Source organism: Hypomesus transpacificus, chromosome 8 (assembly GCF_021917145.1).
Source record: "Hypomesus transpacificus isolate Combined female chromosome 8, fHypTra1, whole genome shotgun sequence".
NCBI lineage: Eukaryota > Metazoa > Chordata > Actinopteri > Osmeriformes > Osmeridae > Hypomesus > Hypomesus transpacificus.
Window position 1 is genome coordinate 12295179 of NC_061067.1, and position 21220 is coordinate 12316398.

General features: G+C 44.1%; 1 protein-coding gene across 2 annotated transcripts; it reads right to left on the reverse strand.

Moving 5' to 3' along the window:
- Positions 1 to 1420: 1420 nt before the first annotated feature.
- On the reverse strand, positions 1421 to 20013 carry riok3 (RIO kinase 3 (yeast)). Of its 2 annotated transcripts, XM_047023891.1 has the most exons (14): positions 19883 to 20013; positions 19613 to 19676; positions 16519 to 16634; positions 16277 to 16419; positions 16081 to 16188; positions 15830 to 15939; positions 7306 to 7449; positions 7089 to 7216; positions 3229 to 3411; positions 2961 to 3120; positions 2801 to 2881; positions 2580 to 2669; positions 2353 to 2460; positions 1421 to 2277 (listed from the first exon to the last, which is right to left on the reverse strand). In XM_047023891.1, exons 2-14 carry the CDS (start codon positions 19646 to 19648, stop codon positions 2170 to 2172), a joined length of 1515 nt encoding a protein of 504 aa, XP_046879847.1. In that variant the 5' UTR covers positions 19649 to 19676; positions 19883 to 20013; the 3' UTR covers positions 1421 to 2169. The 2 variants fall into 2 exon arrangements, with proteins under 2 accessions (XP_046879847.1, XP_046879846.1); XM_047023890.1 differs by having other exon boundaries at positions 19613 to 20012.
- Between the last annotated feature and the right edge of the window lie 1207 nt (positions 20014 to 21220).

The window sequence follows — 21220 nt, forward strand, 5'->3', positions numbered from 1 at the left end:
AGAGGGTACCATTTCTCGTGAAATTGTAGGATGTGCTTGCTAGCGTCGGTTGTAGAAGGGTCAGTTTATTAAGTAAATTGTAAATTTATTTAGGGGGAAATGGCTAATTCAAAAAAAGTTTGCTGCAAGCGATCAGTCAGTAACAATGCAAAATTTGGTCTCAGTATAGAGACCTGCGTGGAGAAGCTGACCCCGATAAATTGTGCAACGAGCAAGCTAGCCTACAGTAGCTGCTGTTGCTAGCCAAACTTCACTGAGCAGCACTTGTGCTAGCTACCGCATCATTGGATAGCCTGGCTCTGCCCTCCTACGTACTTCCGCTCAATTTGGATTTTGCTTCTGTACTAGGTCTGGGAGCTCGGCTCTGAAGTCGGTTTCCAGAAACAATTTTTTTGTAGGTCCAATCAGCGAACAGAGGGAGTGGCTGAGAACGATGACGTTAATGTCGTGCACTTGTTTGAGTAGTTCAATAATGGCGGCGGAGAAAGATGCGAGCAAAACTATTCTGCGGTTGTGGCAACGCTGCCGAATATTGGTTAAAGCCGGAGCAAGAACATCCCTTGCTGAGTTTTGTTGGTGGCCATGATGTTGTGGCCCTCCTCCCCACGGGGTTTGGGAAAAGTTTGATTTTCCAGCTACGGCAGCTAGCTCCGTTACAGTAATGGTGAAGGAGTTGGCTAAGGCAAACGCTTGCGATTGGTTATGGCAAATCAGAGTGGCTCTGGGCGGATCCAATAGTTTTAAACTTCAACAGAGGACCCGCCTTCAAGGAAGTTAACGTTTGTCAATCAAGAGATCCCAGACCCTCTGTACAAATGAAATGTACTGGTTAGGACCAGGCTAATCATTGGATACCAGTGGAGAGAAAAATAACCTTTCCTTCAGTAGTTTCAGTTTGGCAACTACGTTTACTCTCCTCTTTTGTCTTTCTCTTTTGTGCTCCGCTCGGGGAGTTGCGTTCGATTTAGCAAATTGTTTTTTGCATTCACTTCACTCTTCTACTGTCTCGTATTTACCAACTGAAATGACGTGCTTTGCTGCGCAGTTGCTGCAATCAATGGAATAGTCCACAGTTGAATGGGGTGGGAGGGGAAGCCTGCGTTGACACAAATATAATAAACGCTCTGTTGGTACTTTGTTGATACTTTTGGGGAACTTTTTAATTTGACTTTTAATTGATTTGTATTTTTATTATAGTTATTATTGATCATATAGTTTTTTTTATGGAGTCTTTCAAGGGGCCCCCTGGCAGCTGGGGGCCCCAGGCGGTTGCCTTTCTTTGCCTAATGGGTAAATCTGCCCCTGACTGGTTGCATGTGACAGTTACACTGAGACAATAACACCTTACAAATACTGTCCTGTATCTTTGTCTAAGTGTTAATACATTTTCAAAGTTCAAAAAGGCAGCTCTGAAATCCAACAGAATCTGATGCTAAAAGTTTATTTGTGTTTCAAAAAGTCAAGACAGCAAATGAAGTTAAATAAATTACACAAGTGTGATAGTAGTGTGAGTCATTCCAAACAATACAAAACATTTATTTCCAACCAATTGTATTAATCATCATGCTGTTGCAGTTACAACGAGCAGCAAACACCACACCCTCCAATAAGCCCCGCCTCTCATACAGAACCAGTCTCCATGTAGAACACCCTGTCTTCACTAACAAGCTCAGCACTAGGTAACACTGGGAGCACGTTGGTGTTGTGAGAATGCATCAAACTCACTCCTGTTCCTATCCTCACGCTACCACTGACTTCTGTACCAATCAGAGATCGGTTTCTAATCACGTCATAAATGCTGGTTTATTGAATCACTCATATGAAAAGCAGTTTAATATTGTTGCCTTCCTAATCCATATTTCAGTCACTCCCCACTAGCGTTCTCCACACAGCCATGAGTGGAGATGGAAAAAAGGATGGATGGAGGTGTCTTATAGAGATGCAGAAGAGAGTTAGGGTCAGGATTCCAAAGAGGAGGATCCCCTCCATCAGGGATGGTTCAGATCAGATAACCTTTTAACCTCGACCTTCCACTCTCCTCCTAATGTAACGAGACCCCAGGATTGGCTTGCCGCCAGCTCCTCCAGCCTCTGCTCCCTCCAGTCAGCAGTTCCCCTCAGGGTCCATGAAGCAGCCGCCATCATGGTGAAGAGGGGGAGCGTTCGCTAGTCATCTTCCTGGGGCAGGAGAGGGGGGGTCTGCCTCCTCGCTGGGGGAGAAGCTCTTCTTGCCCCTCCTCTGGACGTGGTCCTCGTTCCTCTTCTCCAGAGCCTCGATCTGAGCACAGACAAACAGACAGTGTTTTAAAGACACACCACGGCTGGCTCACAGCTTCCTGTCTCTCCTACATACCTGGGCAAGGAAGTCAGCCTCATTGTCTCCGGTGATGTTCAGCCCGGTCACGGCATTGAACAGCTCATACACATTCATGGCCTCGCAGACCCCACCCTTCAGGAAAAACTGGGGAGCAGAAACAAAACAAACACACCCTGGGATGACACTAGCAGCTGGACAGCTGGGCTAGCTGAGAATGTGAAGAACTGTGTACTGTGTGATCTCTGTGTGTGTGTGTGTCGTACCGTAGCCACGTTCCTGCAGTCCCTGAAGAGGAACTCCAGACCATGAGGATGGGTGGGCTCGATAGACTGACTCACGTCTATCAGCCACACCTGAAACACATACACCGCTATAGTCAGGACACTAGAGATCTCTCACACACACTGCTTCAGTCAGACAGTAGATATCTCAAACACACACACCAGTTTAGTGAAGAGTAGTTTCCATCCAGAGTAGAACCTACCTTGCCATCGTGCCACAGCATGTTGTATTCACTGAGGTCAGCATGGACCAGGTTACACTGCTGGTACAACTGCTGCATCATCTGGGGACACACAACCAGCACTGTACACAAGACTGTTCAAAGGGAGGCTCGAGTGAGGGTGAGGGGTGAGGCCACTCACATGCAGGACCTGGAGGTAGGCCCTGGCCAGGTCGTCGGGGCCCAGATGGGCCTCCTTCAGCTTGGGGGCAGGGACGTGGTCCTTCCCTATAAAGGACATCACCAGGATGTGCTTCTTCAGCACCACCACGTCAGGACACGGGATCTCTGCTTTCTTCATTCTGTGTAGGGCAAGGGAGAAATGAAGAGGAGAAGGATAGAGGAGGAAGAGGATAAAAGAGAGAAGAGAGGAGGGGGAGGATAGATGAGGAGGTCTGTCAACCAGTCACCTAGCCAGGTTGTGCATCTCCTTCTCTGCCCAAAGACGGATGATCTTGCGAGGGTTGAGCTTGCTGAAGCGGTCCTTAAAGCGGTAGTCATCCTTGATATACTTGTCTCTGTTCCTGAACTCATTCAGTGTCGTCTTAAACACCTTCAACACACACTCCGATGGGACGGGGCTGTCTTCCAGACTGTAGGTGATAAGAGACAGATTTTCAATATGAGGATTAAAAATAGTTGTTGTAATGTAACTGACAGATAGCTGTCAGTTTTGACTGCCCAATAAAGCAATTATTTTCAAGTCAAAGTAGGGCTGGGCGATATGGGTAGAAAATGATCAATATTTATATTTCCATTCAATAACGATAATTAAGACAATAGACCACAGATCCGTAGTAGTAGCAAAATAAGTCTCTTCCTCAACTTTATCCCTACACTTGGCATAAAGTTTAGGCAGTGCGGTGTGAGAGAATTGTCGGCCAGGGAGCACGTACCTGGGGTCAAGTCATTTAAGCTTTTTAAAACCTTGCTTTTTATCAATACCTTGGCGCAAACAAGTGATTTTGCTTCAGGTGGTAAAAGGTTTCTTACATACTAGTATTATAATTGGACCAATACGCTGTTTTTATTGGTCCAAAGACGTTCTAAGAAGTCCGCAAAAACGTTTGCAGACCTTTCCAGAGGTCCCCAAACGATTTGCGGACCTAGCTAGCGTTTGCCTTGGAGATGTTGACAACATGGCGTCTGCTCCAGATTCGCTGTGTTTTTCCCCACGTATTGTTGTACTATATATGAAACCAAATTGACCTCGACCTACCCCAAGGATACTCCCGGTTAACGTAAAAAAAATCTCTGCTTACAAAGGCATTTGTTGACCTGTCGAGAAGTCCACATTTGCAGTTTGTCGTATTACCAGACTTGGTAGCCACCTGTTTGTTTACTACACAATTTGCACCAAACATTGCTCTGCTCTTTGGCGGATTACAAAAAGCCAAACCACTTCCAAATAACTGAAGATGAACCATTTTTATCAATAATTTCTTCATTGGAAGTTTCTCCCTCGCCATGGCTATCGCTGGCACAGTTTTTGTCAATAACACTCATTTTCCGCGGTTAACATTTGCTACTCCATTCTAGGTGCTCAGTGTATTTTAGTGAGCGTAGCTACCATTTCTCCACAACTTCCTGGCTGCATCACAGAAATTAAATGGACTGCTGTTCTTAATAATTCTCTATCGAGATTATTGAAAATGCATTAATGTTACAATATCTTCAGGGATGCAAACACATGTATGGTCAAAAAAGAGAGAGGTAATTGAAGCCCTCGCCCTGTGGCAAATATCCATATACTTAGATTGCCACCAACCCCCTGACATCCCTCGCCCACCCCTATATGAACATTGAGTAAAATTTGTTGGAAAAATTTAAGATGTAACACATTTATCCTGTATAATGATGATTTTGTGTTCAGCATTACTTGAGTGTAGAGAGACCTACCCCCAAATCTGAACTTTGGGTAACATGAGGCATACGTAAACAAGCTGACCTATAGGCTGACCATTATCTTACTAGAGGTGCAATAAATAACCTCACCTGTGCTGAGTGAATCATATGGTCAAGCCTAGGGTCAGAGAACTCTGTAAGTTTCCACGCACACAGGTCTATGCAAGGTGAGATGTTTTTGTCTCCTTGTGGGCCGGCCGCAAGCAATAAAGCTTTATTAAACTTGTTCACCGACTGACTGGCTTGATAGATTAATAATTCTGACAAAATTACATTTTGAAGATCAAAATACACCAACGCTAATTTGTAATATTCAATTTCATTTTTTATTCCGAGACAAACTCTTATTAAATTATCTAGCACTTCTTCTGGTTTTACTCCTTCTTCCTCTTCTTCCTGACCACCTTTAAGGGCACTGAATGTTGATCATCCTAGCCAACTCCTTCAGCTGAGTAACAGCCTGGGAATGGCCCCTCACCACAAATTCAATGGAGGACAAGGCCTGTAGGTTCTTACTTTTGAGAGGTAGTTTGTTCTACTTGCCACAAGCTGTGTATGCCTTGGTAACCTTCCTAATAAAATCCATGACAGTAGGAGATTTCATTAAGACTGCAAGGAAAGCTCGGCTTCCCCTAAAACAGGGGTACTCAATTAGAAACTCAAAAGGTCCATTAACCAAATTTCCATTCAGTCCCGGGTCCGAAACCGACCATGGTATATTTTGCTGGCCCTTCCCTCTCCCATTGACTCCCATTCAAAATTGACTTAGGTTTAGGAGGGCACAGTGCCCGTGCCCCTGGGCATCTTTCTCCCATAGACCAGAGTTCTGGGGGTAATTTTGTTCAAAGTGTCTATGCTTTGTGTCATAGTGACATTTCACGTTAGCTCTACCACTTTTGACACCGGAAACCGTCTCATTGCAGATTAAACACATCGGTTTTGTCCCCACCGGCAACACATATGCGTACTTGTCAGTCCATTCTGTCTGAAATTTGCGATTTTCAGAATCAACTTTTCGCTGGGTTTTGTCAACCAATGATTTTTTCCTAAGGAAGAAACACTTAGGCTAGCTACCATTAGCAAATCGATTAACCTGCGTTGTTGCGGATGACACACACAACCTGCTTTACCCACAGAGGTTGCGGCCAACGTTGAGTGAGTGAGTTGTCATGGTGATTATTGTTATTACAGCTCCTGATTGGTTGGACACGGAAGATATAAAGCACATCTAGTAGGAAAAAAATATAGGCTATAGTACAAAATCACGCACCAATGAATTGCGTCTAGGTATTGCGGTCCGGATCGGAGTCCATTTATTGAGTACCCACCGCAGACAGTAAAAGATACGCAGCAAGAAGAAACACTAGTGGTTCACGCTTGTGCGCATAGGCTACTGCTGATTTGCTTATTTCCTATTTACGTGTTTGGTGGAGGCAATCCAGAATTACTGTTGTTGCAATTATAGGCCCCGTCCACACTAGCCTGGGTACATTTAGAAACGCATACATATGTCTGCGTTTGCACCTCCCGTCCACACTAATACAGCGTATTCGTACACTGAAAACTGAGCTTTTCGAATACGCTCCCCTAGCCGGAGACATTTGAAAACGCCGGGTTCTCGTAGTAGTGTTGACAGGGTCCACGGAGCTTTTCAGATATGATGACGTTAGTTGCCATGGCATTGGGGGTAGCATGCACTCTATAGCTATAATGTCAAGATGAACATGGAAGGTGAAAGAAATATGCTGCTCCATCTCTAGAATTTATTTACCAGTTTAGTTAGTGTACTTCAGATACAAGTATTATCACTTAATAGATACGTGTTACTCCTACCCAGAAGGCGAGCGTTGTACTCAGGTGTGCCTGAACGATAGGGGGACAAGAAAAGACGGTTTAAACCAACCATAGAGCAGTGATTCTGGATGAGACCGGGTTGAACAGCTAGCTGGTGGGACATTGCCCGAGGAGTATGTAAACAGAGCAGGAGCGGGAGGGAGGGTAACCATGACAACGATTGTCATGTACCCGTGTTAGTGTGGACGGCAAACATTTGGAAAACGATATGAAAACGCTAGTGTGGACGGAGATCGTTTTCAACTCGAATACGCGTATTAATATTTACCCGGGCTAGTGTGGACGGGGCCATAATCAGACCCCCCTCCCCCCTTAAAAAATAACTTCAGATCTGCACGATTCACGCAAGTCACCCAAACTGACGTGAAAAAAGCGGGAGGCGCCGAAAAAAGCGCCTTTTGCATCCCTGTATCTTTATTGAGGGAAGTCATTACTTCAATATATTTTTTTTATAGATTTATCGCCCAGCCCTAAGTCAAAGTCCCTCTCCATCCGTCCCTCCTTCTCTCACCTCCCTCCATCAGCGTGGAACACCACAGACTCCTTCCCAGTACTGATGCAGCCATTGATGTTCTCCAGCAAGCCAGCGTTCACCATCTTGTACATCAGCAGACGAGTCCTGGGGTCCACCGCTTGCTCCTGGGGGGGGGGGGGGGCACATTCCAGAGCCTCAGCACACAGTGTACATGTGTGTTTATATCTATGTGTGTACATGTATGTGTACTTACGGAAGTGGAGTGTTCCTTCTTCTCGTGCAGGCGTGCGCTGCGTCTCTGCTCGCTGTAGCAGTGCTGCTTCAGGGCATTGTACACCTGGTTGGACAGCTTCAGATCCATGCCCAGACCATCCCCCACATGAACCTCTGGAGCAAACTGAAACACAGACACACACAGGGCAGGAAGAACATTAGAGATGAACACACACACAGGGCAGGAGGAACATTAGAGATGACCAGGAGGAACATCCAGGACAGTGACATATGAATGCAGTGTTTCCTTTATGTTGCCACAGCTAAATTTCTGCCACCACGGTATCAGAAATAGGGCTGTACAAAAGGCCGTCTATCAGCAGTGATTTTTAGAGTGCATGTCGGAGAATAGCACGGACACGCGCTTCACACAGGGAGCAGCACTGTGCATCCTTGAGAACGTATAACTTATGTTGTCAGTTCATTTAAGCCTGTTATTGTAATTATTCTACAGTTCTTGCAAATTGAAATTAAGTTGACTGGTGACTTTTGTTGTTTGTATTCTTCACCTGCTAGCTAAATTGCACATGGCTGTTGATTTGATAGCGATTGCTGAACGCCCTTGCTCACATTTGTATTCTAGGTGCATTATTGTGCTGAAGTAGTTACACTGCATTAAGATAATGTAATGAATAGTGGGTTTATTGTTATTATTTGCTACAGAATGCTTAGCCTATATGTCAAGATCAAATTAAGCAGACAGTGTACACGTGCTTTACAGTGGCCTACCTTAATCGATAGGCTAGGCTACTGACAATTTTCAATAAGTTGTTATGTCAATTATTAATTAGCAGCATTTATGCCATTTAGAGCATACTTTGAGTGGAAGGGGTGTCTTTAAGTAGCTTAACCTTGATGCTTTAGGGGAAATAGAATGAAAATATGCAATATTAAATTAAAATTTTAAAGTTTAAAAAAATTAACGTTATTATTTTTTTAACGCTGTTTAAAACAAGCAGCATATTCGTTCAGCAGCATTTCCTTTCCCTGCTCTCCCTCCGTCTCTCTGTCACTCATGCGTCTCACATACACACGCAGACACGCTCGCAACGACGCTATGCGATGTCAGCGAGCCTTCAGCATTAGTAGGCTCCCGTAGCTACAAGTCTAGGAAAGTTTAGGTGACTTTTCGCTAGGTACCTAAGAACATGTTTTCATCTGCTAAATAAGTGTATTCCCCATCGTTCTTTTGATGAGCTGTCTCTCGAGCCCTACTTACCCGGTGTCATGGAGCCGACCAAATACTTATTTAGCACTAGCTTTGCTACCTGCATATATGCAGAAATTGTTTACAATATTTTGAGGCTTCAACCAGTGCTGCTCAAGCAGAAAGACAAGGTCAGGGAGAGAAAGAGATAGATTCATTATGGCTTTTAAGAAAGAGTAGGAGAGGATATATTACATTTATATTTAATTGAAAAAAAAGTTATGTGTAACGACCCCCCCCCCCCCCCAGTAGTTTGCTGCTGCTCGTCGGACGGCTTAAATCCGAATCAAGTCTAAATAATGGATGTTGCACCGGTCTTTTTCACCAGCTTTCGCTTTCAGCCATAGCTATTCAAGATGATTAATACGATGATGCGTTGCAGGTTGTGACTCTAAATTTCGTGGGTAGATTGCATCCTACATGCATTATTGTGATAGAATAGATAGATTTTAATTCTATCGTAGGCCAATTTTGTATCGTTTATATTGCATATCGTTTATATCGCCCATTTCTAGTCAGTAGACTATTACATTAACCTGCTCCTCTTAGGGATGCTCCGATCTGATCGGCGCCAATCCATATTGGCCAATATTTCCATTATTGATTCTGATCGGCGTTCTCAAAACGTTAGAGATGCCAATGGTAAAAAATAAATAAATAAAAAGACAAAAAACTTGTGATTGGCTGTCTCTCCATGTTATTACATTTCATTGGCCCCCCATCTTCGGTGGCGGGTAGTTGAAACCACTGAGACAAAATGGCTTCGCCGGTCTGGCAATATTAGATATAAGATAACAAATTTGCAGTTTGCAACGTCTGCTCAAAAGTAGTTCCCCGTGGAGGAACGCATCAAAGGGGTTTCAATACCACGAACCTCATACGGCATTTGAAGGAATTTGAGGAGTTTACGAAGTTGGCGAGCGCTAACGCAGAGAAAGACAACGAGCGTGCTACCACTTCCCAAACGCCACTCACTCAGCTGACCGTAACAGAGACATTGAAACAACAGCAACGACAACAAGAGACAAAATGAATTAAATGCAAAGGTAATGGAATTAATTTCTCTTGATCAGCAGCCGCTGTCTGTTGTGGAAGACACCGGGTTTCAACGCCTCGTATCCTTGGATCCACGCTATGCTTGGATCAACGCTATACGCTGCTGGGCCAAAAATACCTAACTGACAAATGAACAAAATGTCTACAAGCACATCGAGAGCCTTATGAAGGACTACATCAGGGCAGTTAGCTTCACGAGTGACATTTGGAGTTCGAGTGTCTGTCCTGTGTCTATGATGAGCCTAACTGCGCATTTATTAATGAAAACTAGGAGCTGACCAAAGTGGTGCTTCACTCACAAGAGTTTCCCGGATCGCACACCGCGGAGGCTTTTGCTGCAACTGTCACAGACATGTTCCAAGCATGGGGAATCCCACAGGAATAGGTGCACGTTATTCTGCGGGATAATGCCAGGAACATCGAGAAGGCCATGAGGGACTTTTCAGCACAGCAGGACATTTTCTAGATAAGAGGAACAGGTTGACTCCTAAAAATGCTGAGATGCTTATATTTATCAAGGGAAATCTGCCAGTGAAACTGCTTAAACAGAAGTAAGGTTAGAATACTCTAGTATGCCCCCTCTCCGAGTGAGTGAGTGCGTCCGTGAAGTGAGAGAGTGAGTGAAGCATGTAAGAGTGAGTGAGAAAGACACTACAGATAGATATACATGTTGAGTTTTTTGTTTAATTACTGACTTCCTGTGCACCTTTAATCTTGATTCTGTCTGTTATCTCCTCCTAAATGCAGACAAATCGACTTGAAACTGACTGACTTGAAACATATTGGATATTTGGCTATAGCCTGTTTATGTTGCAGTTAAGTTTGTATTATCATTTTAAATGTATATATGTAGTTGTTGCAACAGCATGTAAAAAAAACTACAAAGTTTGCTAGGCCAAAAACAACGTTAATCGCACAATAAAAGAATTGACGCCGTTAATTTGGGTTTGCGTTAACGTAGTTAATAATAAATAAACTGACAGCACCAGGGCTCGAAATTGGCACCCGCCAAGCACCAATGGCGTGTAGATTTTTGGGCTGGCGACTAAATCGTGTCCGATGATCCGCCATTTGGCAGTGAAATTGCGGAGGACAGCTCCCGATTACCGCGCTCGTCATAATTTTTTTTTATGTGCACGCATCTAGGTGGCAGAAAACCGGGATGGTAGCCTTATAACAGCTAGAGAATGATACGGATAATAAAAATTGGAAGATTAAAAAAGACAAATGGTCGAGGATGACAGAAATTAAGAGAGAAAGCAATTCCCCATTGATCTGTCACAACAGCATTTTGATTTGGGTCACGAAAGTCTTGAAATTTGAGTGAGTGCATCGCCAGATAGACCGCATAGTCTTACTAGGCAACAGCCATGTCTCTTTCTTGGTCGCGTCAAGTCACAAAGTTCATAATTTTACAGTTCAGTCAATTCTACAACAAAGGTTTTACGCCAAAAAAGTCAAGCAGGGAATCTCAAGATATGGGAATTCTGCTTTTAGCCAGCTGGTCTAATGCAAAGACCAAAACTCATGGACAAGGAGAACCAGGGATGCAGTGGAGGCTAATTGCACGTAAACGCCGTTAACGCACCTCCCGAAATTCTGAAATAGCATTTAACCACCTCTAAATTGCGTTGATTCACCTCTAAATAGCGTTTATGCGCGTTTACGCACATGCAAGTTCCCTGCGCCTCGTATTCTGCCGTTGGAATAATCCAAAATAAATTTGGTGTAATTTTAAAACACCAAAGATTAAATTTCATATTGTTGAACATAACGCTGTAGGCTGAATAATTTCATCTGCGCTGTATATGGTCTGTGACCCTCCAATCAATGCGTTGCGGCGGCGACGACACCAGTCAGGATCCACGACGAAGTAGCCTATGTAAACACACATTGTGGATTACCTGTTCGTAATGGATTAATTAGCCATCGATATCATCCGATTTTTTGGAGACCATCGAGTGCTCCCACTCCCACAGATGACGGCAAAAGGCCTCAAGTACAGAGTAAGATCAATTCACGTTTGTAAAGGTTGTTTTGGTTCGCACAACATTAGATTAAGACGGGGACAAACGGCGGCTAGCCTACTATTAATAACGTGCTTTCAAATACGATGATGCAGGTACAAGCCAACCTTACCGGTTCCATCTAAATAGGCCTAATGAAACGTAATAATCAGGGGTGCACCGATCCAATACTAGGATCTGATATCGGCCCCAATATTGACAAAATAGCTGGATCAGGGATCGGAAAATGTAGCTGATCCACTGGCCGATCCATGCAACCTTTAGATGAGTGAGTTCTAAATATTTCCGACGGTGACCACAGCAAGCATAATACTCGAAGCGATGCTACTAGCATGCTAGTGTTACCTGTTAGCCTTCTCATTAGTACATATTGAAACCATACAGCGTTTGTCGCATAGTTTTTTTCTATCGGAAAATATTCAGTTGGAATTTTCGAAATCGCATATGCAACGTTACACTGTGAGACCCACATTCGAACGATCACATATGTGCGACACTAGTCGTTCTACACTGTAGATTATAGAGCAGGCCTGGCCAATCTGCGGCTCCCGAGCCGCATGCGGCTCTTTGCTTGGTCTCGTGCGGCTCTTACATTCATATCGATATTTGTGTTAGTGTTTTTTTTATGTATGTGTGTTCAATGTTCATGTTGAGGTCAATATTTACATCCCAAGCAAATGCACGTCTGACCTGAATTTTCGCATGATCGCGTCTGTATACATTCACTTTGTATCTAAAATAAACACGCGAAACGTGTTTGGTGTGGACTAACATAAAACTCCACGCTGAGCTTGGAGGGAAGGAAAACCTTGTTGTTGAGTAAACAATTGGTGTCAAGTTCGCTCTGAAAATGGCAGGGGAAAAATGTTTAGCAAAACGCAAATATGAAGATAAACATGGGACGTTTTTAACAGATGAGTTTATATTTTTTGTTGAACGTAATGGCCATTCTGCCTTATGCCAGGCGTCATTAGCGCATTTCAAGGCTTCAAATCTTCAGCGCCACTTCAGCTCACTCCATGCTAACATTGACCAAGAATTTCCAAAAGGGACTTAATTTCGCAAGAACAAGGTAATCACTTTGAAAAGTCAGGCAGAAAAGCAGATACAGTTTCACAGTTGTTTGTTGTCACGTTAGTCTTATTTTCTATTAAAGTAGGCTACACAAGTAGGCTACACATTCTGACAACTCAGCCTCTGCATGGGTTATACCATGTGAGGGAGTTCTCCCCTTCCAAATAGAGTTGGTTGGGTCCATAACCCGTCTTTTCTAAAAAAAGTTCTCAGATAGGCTACCGATAGCGGGGCGGGGGACCCCTACCGTAACGATACGCGTCAGCGAGGATGGATGGGAGCAGGGCCGGAGTGATGGCATCACTAGTCAAGGTTTTACCAATTGAAAAACGTCATGTTTATTTTACATTTAGCTCAAAAAACTGTTTTGCGCTCAAATAATGGCCAAATGTTCGCTCGCGCGCTGTGCACGCTCGCATTAAGTGTGGAAGTCCCTATCTTGCATCACATCAAACTCATACGTCCTATGGGGCTAAGCCCAGAATTAGGGGTGGAACGGTACACTGAAGTCACGGTTCGGTTCGTACCGCGGTTCAGACATCACGGTTCAGTACAATGGGAGGGGAAAAAAAAAATGCAGAAGCAGGGCTCCAGACTAACTACTGTACATGCAAGTCTTAGCTAAATGTATAATGCGTTTGTCGATCAGTCCTCCTATACCACGACACGATAGGCTACTAGCTGAGCAACAGCGCAAACACAGACAGGGATACGGTAGCAGCAACGCCGGCCCTGGTCCCTTACATGTACAACAAAACACGGACGTTGATGGAGCGCGAGTTGTCAGCTGCACCCTCCGTTTCACTAACGACTGATGGTTGGACTTCTCGTGCTACCGAAAGCTACCTCACGGTGACTGCTCATTTTATTGACTGAGTGGGAAATGAAAGCGTCAGTTCTACAGACACGGCCCCTGTATGAGCAGCACACAAGCACTCACCTAGCTGAGAAGCTACAGAAGATCGTGGAAGAGTAGAAACTAGAGGCCTGGAAATTTTGAATTTATTGGGTGTGTACAACGTCAGCACACGTTAGCAACAACTCATAGATACTACGCTCTGGATAAAAGTGTCTGCTAGACTAAATGCACGTTCTAGTAAGACAGCAATATCAGCGAGCCCTCAGCATTAGTACCGCAGCTAAAAGTCTAGGAAAGTTTAGGCTATTTTTCGCTATACTTACACTACGAACATTCATATTTCGCACTAGCGTTGCATAGGCTATGTCTTTAGTGCTGCTGCTGCTGCTAGCTATTTCTGACTCACTCAGGCACAGCTCGGCTACACAGGTGGCGGCGCAAATCAGTTTCAGAGCTAAGGCGGGGCTACAGATTGTCCCTGATGAACACGAATATCTTACAGTAGTTCCGCATTACATTAATTTATTTGCACGCAAGTTTTATTAATTTTTATACCGTGTATTCTCCGTGTAATTTAACGAGCCGAACCGTGACGCCCGTACCGTACGGTTCGGTACGAATACATGTACCGTTCCACCCCTACCCAGAATGTTACAACATCTAGCTCCGCCTGATTAACACTGGTCGTTAAGCAGTCTCAAAAATGGTATCAATATAAAAAATAATACGATCCCTTTCTGTAATCATGATACCCCCCAGAAAAGTTCACTGCACCCCCAGTCAAAGCAAACTGCATCAGGCTCTGTTTGGTATGCAAAAAAAGTGGGCCAGTTTTGGGCCTGAATCTCCTGGGCTGAAAAGTGGCCCCACTCCGGCCCTGGTGACATGTACAGTAAATCTGTCTGAGCAGAGGTCTGTGTCTTTCTGTCTGTCTGTCTCTGTGTGTGGTATGTATGTATATGTGAGTGTGTGAGTGAGTGAGTGAGTGAGTGAGTGAGTGAGTGAGTGAGTGTGTGTGTGTGTGTGTGTGTGTGTGTGTGAGAGAGAGAGAGAGAGTGAGGAAGGGATGGGGCGATGTTCATGTGTGCCCGAGTGTAGGATGTGGCTCTTTGCAGGAACAAGGTAAAAAAAAATGACTGACTGGTTGGCCACCCCTGTTCTAGAGTATAGTAGAGTCGTTGAGCTGCAGGAATTCGGCGTGCTCCTAGCATTGTGCTTTTGGATGTGCTTGATTAAATTGGTACTATTGTACTTTGCAGTCCTACCACCCCTCAAAACATTTACTTTGCAGACATTACAAACAGCCGACGAACTACTTGGCGTTGCAAGCGTGAAATATCTCCACACAGCTAACTCTTTGGCTCGCTCGATGTTGCTTTTAAGTTTCTGTCCACTGGTTGGACACGAGCTGTACACCGCACGATGCAATACTTCAAGCTAGAAACGTCCATGGTATACACACCAGCGACAACAAATAAATAAGAATTCAAATATTTTTACATGTTTACAATGTTTGGTTGCTGTTTGATTACTATTGTATGTTTGACCAATACACTATTATGTTTACACTGCTACATTTTATTTATTTTAATAAGCCCTGCGTTTGATTACATTCTATTTTCGCATTTTGAATGCACAATTGTTTTTTAAATAACAAATAAATAAGAATGCAGTAGATTACACCTGTTATTTTGTCTTAGTTAGGAAAGTCTTTAGTCTTTTCCACATGGTCCTTTAGTCTTTTCCACATGGTGGAAGGAAGGTATAAGGTGGGAGGTATACAGTTTATTATTAAATCAACAACGGTATTGGATCGGTATCGGGTATCGACAGATACACAAAGCCCAGGCATCGGTATCTGGACTGAAAAAGTCTGATCGGTGCATCCCTAGTAATAATAAATAAATAAATAAATAATAAAATTCATAGTTTACCCACCTCTAATTTTACCACTACACCACCTGGAACCCCCTGAATTAATACATTATTTCAAAAAGTACTTTTTTAAAATTTTGTTTAGTTAATTCTGAGAGTGATTTACAATGATATTAAAATCAAAAATAAATAATGCTACACAATGAATAGAATGCTTCAATCGACACCGTGATCGGTATTATCGGATCGGCAGATACTGATTTAAGTGATTGGCACCAAAAAACTTGATTGGAGCATCTCCGAAATATAGTGAACTTCGTTTCGGCTGAAGGGGGTGGGTTGTTGTTCGGACAGACCTGCCCCCATAGCAAAAAATCCTAAAGGAAACAATGTAATGGAGGCTCACATTGTCCATGCGAGATGTATTCTTCCTGCCACACAGCACCTCGTCATGCTTGGTAGTGATGTTCTTCCCCTTCCCACTGAAGCCCTTCTTCGGAGCACTCTGGGGCTTGTCTGGGAGAGAAGTAACACCTTAGAGTGTGTATGATGGTGTGTGTGTGTGTGTGTGACAGACAGACAGACAGACAGACAGACAGACAGACAGACAGACAGACAGAGAGAGAGAGAGAGAAATAGAGAGACACAGCAGTTCACCAGCTTTGTAGGGGTCGTGGCGGGTGTCCTGCCAGTCCACCTCATCTTCTGAGCTGTCACTGTCTTCGTAGGGATGCACCTTACGGTAGTTCTCAAATGAAATGGACACTGTACCCACACACACAAACACACAGAGGATCACACAGAGCCGCAGGGTTAACCCAGTCCATCCCAACAAGCTAAGCTCCCCACTCACCCTTACTGTCCCCGTTTAACTTCTTCTCTTCTATGCGAAGTTGGGTGTCAAACTCCCTGTCAAACTGCATCTGCAGCATTTGAGCAAGCATCAGGTCACTGTCTGTGTCCAGGTGGTCGGCTGGGAGCAGGACCTCACCGGCCCTGGGGAGGGGAAGTGCCTAGGTGAGACCACTGAGGAGATATCCAACCTGGTTCATGGACACGAACTGTAAGTGTGCATTTTGAAATGGGATCACTTACTCAGGGAACCCTGAAAAGCCACTGTTCTCATCTTCTAGTTGCTTAGCCAGCTGCTCACTCATAACATCAGTCAATGAGCATGCAGAAACCACGGAGGGGGCAGGTCCCCATGGGCTCTTGGGACCAATCACATCACACCATTAAGATTCATAACAATAACGTCCACAATATAGGTTAATGTGAGTCAATAATGAGTCATATTCGTTGATAAGCATGTTAAGAGGAAGGCATCGACCATGTACCAGATTTTTATAACTTAACCAACCCTACCCCTAGCCTGACGTTGTCATACTCATAATTCTAGTCAGAATATGAGTCTGAGAACTCTCCGATGGGCTTTGAATACAGGGTGTGTTTCAAACGAGCCTGGAAAACAAATGCCTCTTTGCTCAATTGGATAGATCTACAACAAATCAGAGCAACTGAGTACGTGACGTATGTTAAGCACCGCATAGTTGTTGTCAACAGAACTAAACTACAAGAAGACTTGAAGTATGCTTGAAGAATGAATACATACGATTTTTGCCGGTGTTGTAAAATTAATTAAAGGGTAAGGGGAGTACTTGTTCACACGGTCAACCTTTTTGAGCGAGACAATAAAGGGCAATGCATATACGAACAAGTTCTCCGTTTAGGATTACAACTCCACAAAAGAAAAGGACAAACCACAATGGCCACTAGGTTTTCATTGTGTCCCATCGCGACCATCAGGGCCAGTTGATAAATTAAACTTTTACCGAATCCCGTAGGAAGGACGTCAGAAACATATTTTCCATCAACAAATGCATTGATTGCGACTCTCTGTTCCTCTTTCAAAATTAATGCGCTGTCGATGTCTTGTAAAACAGACTCCAGTGTTTCCCACAGATTAGAAACCTATATGTGGCGGCGGGGGAGGGGGGGGGGGGGGGGGGGGGGGGGGGGGTTGTTTCATGTCAGACCGGGGGGGGGGGGGGGGGGGGGTCGAAATAATTCACAATTCAACAAACAAATAACTTCTGCATATGCAGGTAGCGACGCTGCATACAGGGTGCTAAATAACTATTTAACAGGTCAGCTCCATGACGCCGGGTAAGTAGCTAGCTCTTGAAACTTCTCACCAAAAGAACGAAGGGGAACCTTCGATTAAGACATGTCCGTCGGTACCTAGTGAAAAGTAGCCTCAACTTTCCTAGACCTTTAGCTATGGCACTAATGCTGAAGGCTCGCTGATGTAGCTGTCGGTCTCACTAGAACGGCGTATGCATCGTTGCTAACGTGTGCTGACGTAGTGACTGTGTGTGTATGTGAGAAAGACGCGTGCGTGAAAGAGACGGAGGGAGAGCAGGTAAAGGAAATGCAGCTGAACGAATACGCTGTGTGTTTTTACCTAAATAGCGATAAAAAAAAATGTTTTACGAAACGCAATGTGTGGCGGCCGGTGTTGATTCTGTGGCGCACCGCCACAAATTAGTCTATGTGTGGGAAACACTGGACTCGATAGCAGAATCATAACATCCCAGATCTCCAGCGGTAGCCATGTTTGTTCAAAACGAATTCAACTTAAGCGCTGTTTTGTGACGTGGGTAATTACGTTACTGTTGATCATCTGTCCATCATCGTATAAAGCCCGCCCTGGCAATTTCATTGGTTCGCCCAGATTCTGGTTTTCTGTAGTTGGTCTCCAATACGAGTAGCCTGACGTTGTCATACTCATAATTCTAGTCAGAATATGAGTCTGAGAACTCTCCGTTGGGCTTTGACTACAGAGCGTGTTTCAAACAAGCCTGGAAAACAAATGCCTCTTCCCTCAATTGGATAGATCTACAACCAATCAGAGCAACAAAGTATGTGACGTATGTTAAGCACCGCATAGTTGTTGTCAACAGAACTAAACTACAAGCAGACTTGAAGTATGCTTGAAGAATGAATACAAACGATTTTTGCCAGTGTTGTAAAATTAATTTAAGGGTAGGGAGAGTACTTGTTCACACGGTCAACCTTTTTGAGCAAAACAATAAAGGGCAATGCATATACGAAGTTCTCCGTTTAGGATTACAACTCCATCGGGGCCAGCTGATAAATTAAACTTTTACCGAATCCCGTAGGAAGGACGGCAAAAACATATTTTCCATCGACAAATGCCTTGATTGCGTCTTTCTGTTCCTCTTTCAAAATTAATGCGCTGTCGATGTCTTCTAAAACAGACTCGATGGCAGAATCACAACATCCCAGATCTCCAGCGGTAGCCATGTTTGTTCAAAACGAATTCAACTTAAGCGCTCTTTTGTGACGTGGGTGATTACGTTACTGTTGATCATCTGTCCATCATCGTATAAAGCCCACCCTGGCAATTTCATTGGTTCGCCCAGATTCTGGTTTTCTGTAGTTGGTCCCCAATACGAGACCCTCCAGACCCAATTTCCCGAACAAATTTATTTTGGGCGGGGAGAAGTTGGGCTGGCAGCCAGGCTACAATACGAGACCCTCCAGACCCAACTTCCCGACTAAATTTTCTTTGGGGCGGGGAGAAGTTGGGCTGGCAGCCAGGCTACCCTACCCCTAAACTACTTAATCTTACATTTAACGAACCGGGTGGTACTGGACATAGACATATGTCTATGATACTGAACTCCAGTGCCCAGTGACGCCCCGGAGACGACCTAATGTTCCGCCTCAGACAAGTCTAGACATGTTTCCAATAAACAGGCGTGACGATGTAGCGTCAATGCCCTCAAGCCGTAGAAGGCCATCTGGTCCACTGCGCTTGTATTACTGGATACGGACACTAGCAAGTTGGTAGCTAACGTGAATACAGTTAGCTAATTTACTAACTGTGTGGGGCTTGTTAGCTACATCGTACACTGTTAGGAATACTGTGTGTTCTCAGATCTGGCTTGCTAACCAGCTAGCTACCTAAATTTAATCTAGCATGCTATGGTCAACTAGCCAGCCGACGACAGCCGTGTCCAAAAATTAAGTTAAGCCTTTTATGGCTTCTGACCAATGAGTGTCTGTTTCACACACAACCTTCCAGGTTTTTATACCTAGTAGTAGCCAACTTAGTCTAGAATATACTGTACGGTACGACATGAAAACAAACAGCTCTACTCACCTTAGGTCCTTGTGCAGTTACGCTTGTCTGATCCATGATTCGATGTTCAGCCTGTGTACAGGAGCTATCTCCACGTATTGTAATTAATATTATAACCGAGAAAACGTCAATGTTTGCTTGCTAGCGAATTTAGCAAAGTTGCACGGTAATGCCTCGTCCAACAGTACCAGTTTTCTACGGAGGTTTTGGCTATGAGGCACCAATAGCTAAATGTTGAGGTAGTTTTAGTAGAGATATTAGTAGAGAATGTATTAGCTCTAATGTGGTTACCTTTTGTACAGAACAGAACGTCTTATCAAGGTAGCGTAAAAAAATCGGCGGCCCGTCGTCTTCAAGAGAAATAGAAAATGACAGTTGCTTCTTCCGCCTTTTTGGAAGATTGCAACCAACGTTTATGAGGTGCATTACCGCCACCTACTGTTGGGGGATGTGAAGCTGGTGGCATACACTTTCCCAAAATAATCGAGCAAATCAAATCAAATTTATTTGTATAGCCCTTTTTACACGCAAGCATGTCACAGAGGGCTTCACATGCGCCCATAGAACTGCCCCTCAACCAACCTAAACCCTCAAGGAAGACAAGGAAAAACTCCCTGAAAAACGCCCAACGGGAGAAAAAATGGAAGAAACCTTGGGAGGAGCAATTCAGAGAGGGATCCCCTCCTCCAGAGACGGTTGGTAGGAGAGAGGAGCAGAACACAAGCTAAACATAGTCATACAGTGTCAATAGATTTTGAAACACCAAAACCCATTTTTCGCCTTTATAGACGTTGGATGGGACCAGGAAACTCGCTGTTGGCCGTCATGGAGACTGGATTCCGGGTGACGACCTGGTCCAACGTTGGCAGACCGACGACCAAGCAGGTCCTGACAGCTCAAACCCCCCACACCACAGGGAATGTGTGGGGGGGGGACAGAGAGAGGAGAGCAGGGATTAGAGAATGCCAGGAGCAGCTAAGAGTTACAGTCATAATAGAATGAGATCCCCACCGGTCAAGTGTGGACTAGTGCAGCAATTTAACAGAGCTAAATAGGGTAGTTGATGCAGCCCCACATTCCCAAACAGCGACAGCCCCCCTCGGTTGGAACATGAAATCTGTTCCAGGGGAAAGAACTCTAAAATAGGTTATACTTATACGAATAAGGATAAAAACAACCAGTCCCCCGTTGTCTCCAACTAGTAAAAACAACTATAATAGTAACAAGATACAGTAACCAGTTTACTTTATTTGTAACATCTAGATGGGCAATGTGAACATAAGCTATAATTACAATTTAAAAGTGACATGTGATACACATATAGGCAAGCACACACCCAGGTTTACATAGAAAGTACACACGTACTTCCTTTTAACAGTCATTGAATTGACTAAACAAGAACGTTTTTAATCTAGTTTTAAATGTCGAAACAGTATCAGCCTCCTTAATTGAGATGGGTAATTTGTTCCAGAGAAGAGGTGCTCTATATGAAAACGCCCTACCTCCAGCAGTTTTTTTCTTAACTTTGGGTATTACCAGATAGCCGGCATCTTGAGATCTTAAAGTCCTAGCGGGACAATAGGGTGCAAGAAGACCGGAGAGGTACAGTGGTGCCAATCCATGCAGAGA

Excerpts from the sequence above, each read along its gene's own strand:
- riok3 (XM_047023891.1), bottom strand. The coding sequence starts at position 19,648 with ATGGATCAGACAAGCGTAACTGCACAAGGACCTAAG. Across the intron at positions 16,189-16,276 it reads GTTAAACGGGGACAGTAAGG|TGTCCATTTCATTTGAGAAC; the intron begins GTGAGTGGGGAG and ends GTGTGGGTACAG. Across the intron at positions 3,412-7,088 it reads TTCCACGCTGATGGAGGGAG|TCTGGAAGACAGCCCCGTCC; the intron begins GTGAGAGAAGGA and ends TATCACCTACAG.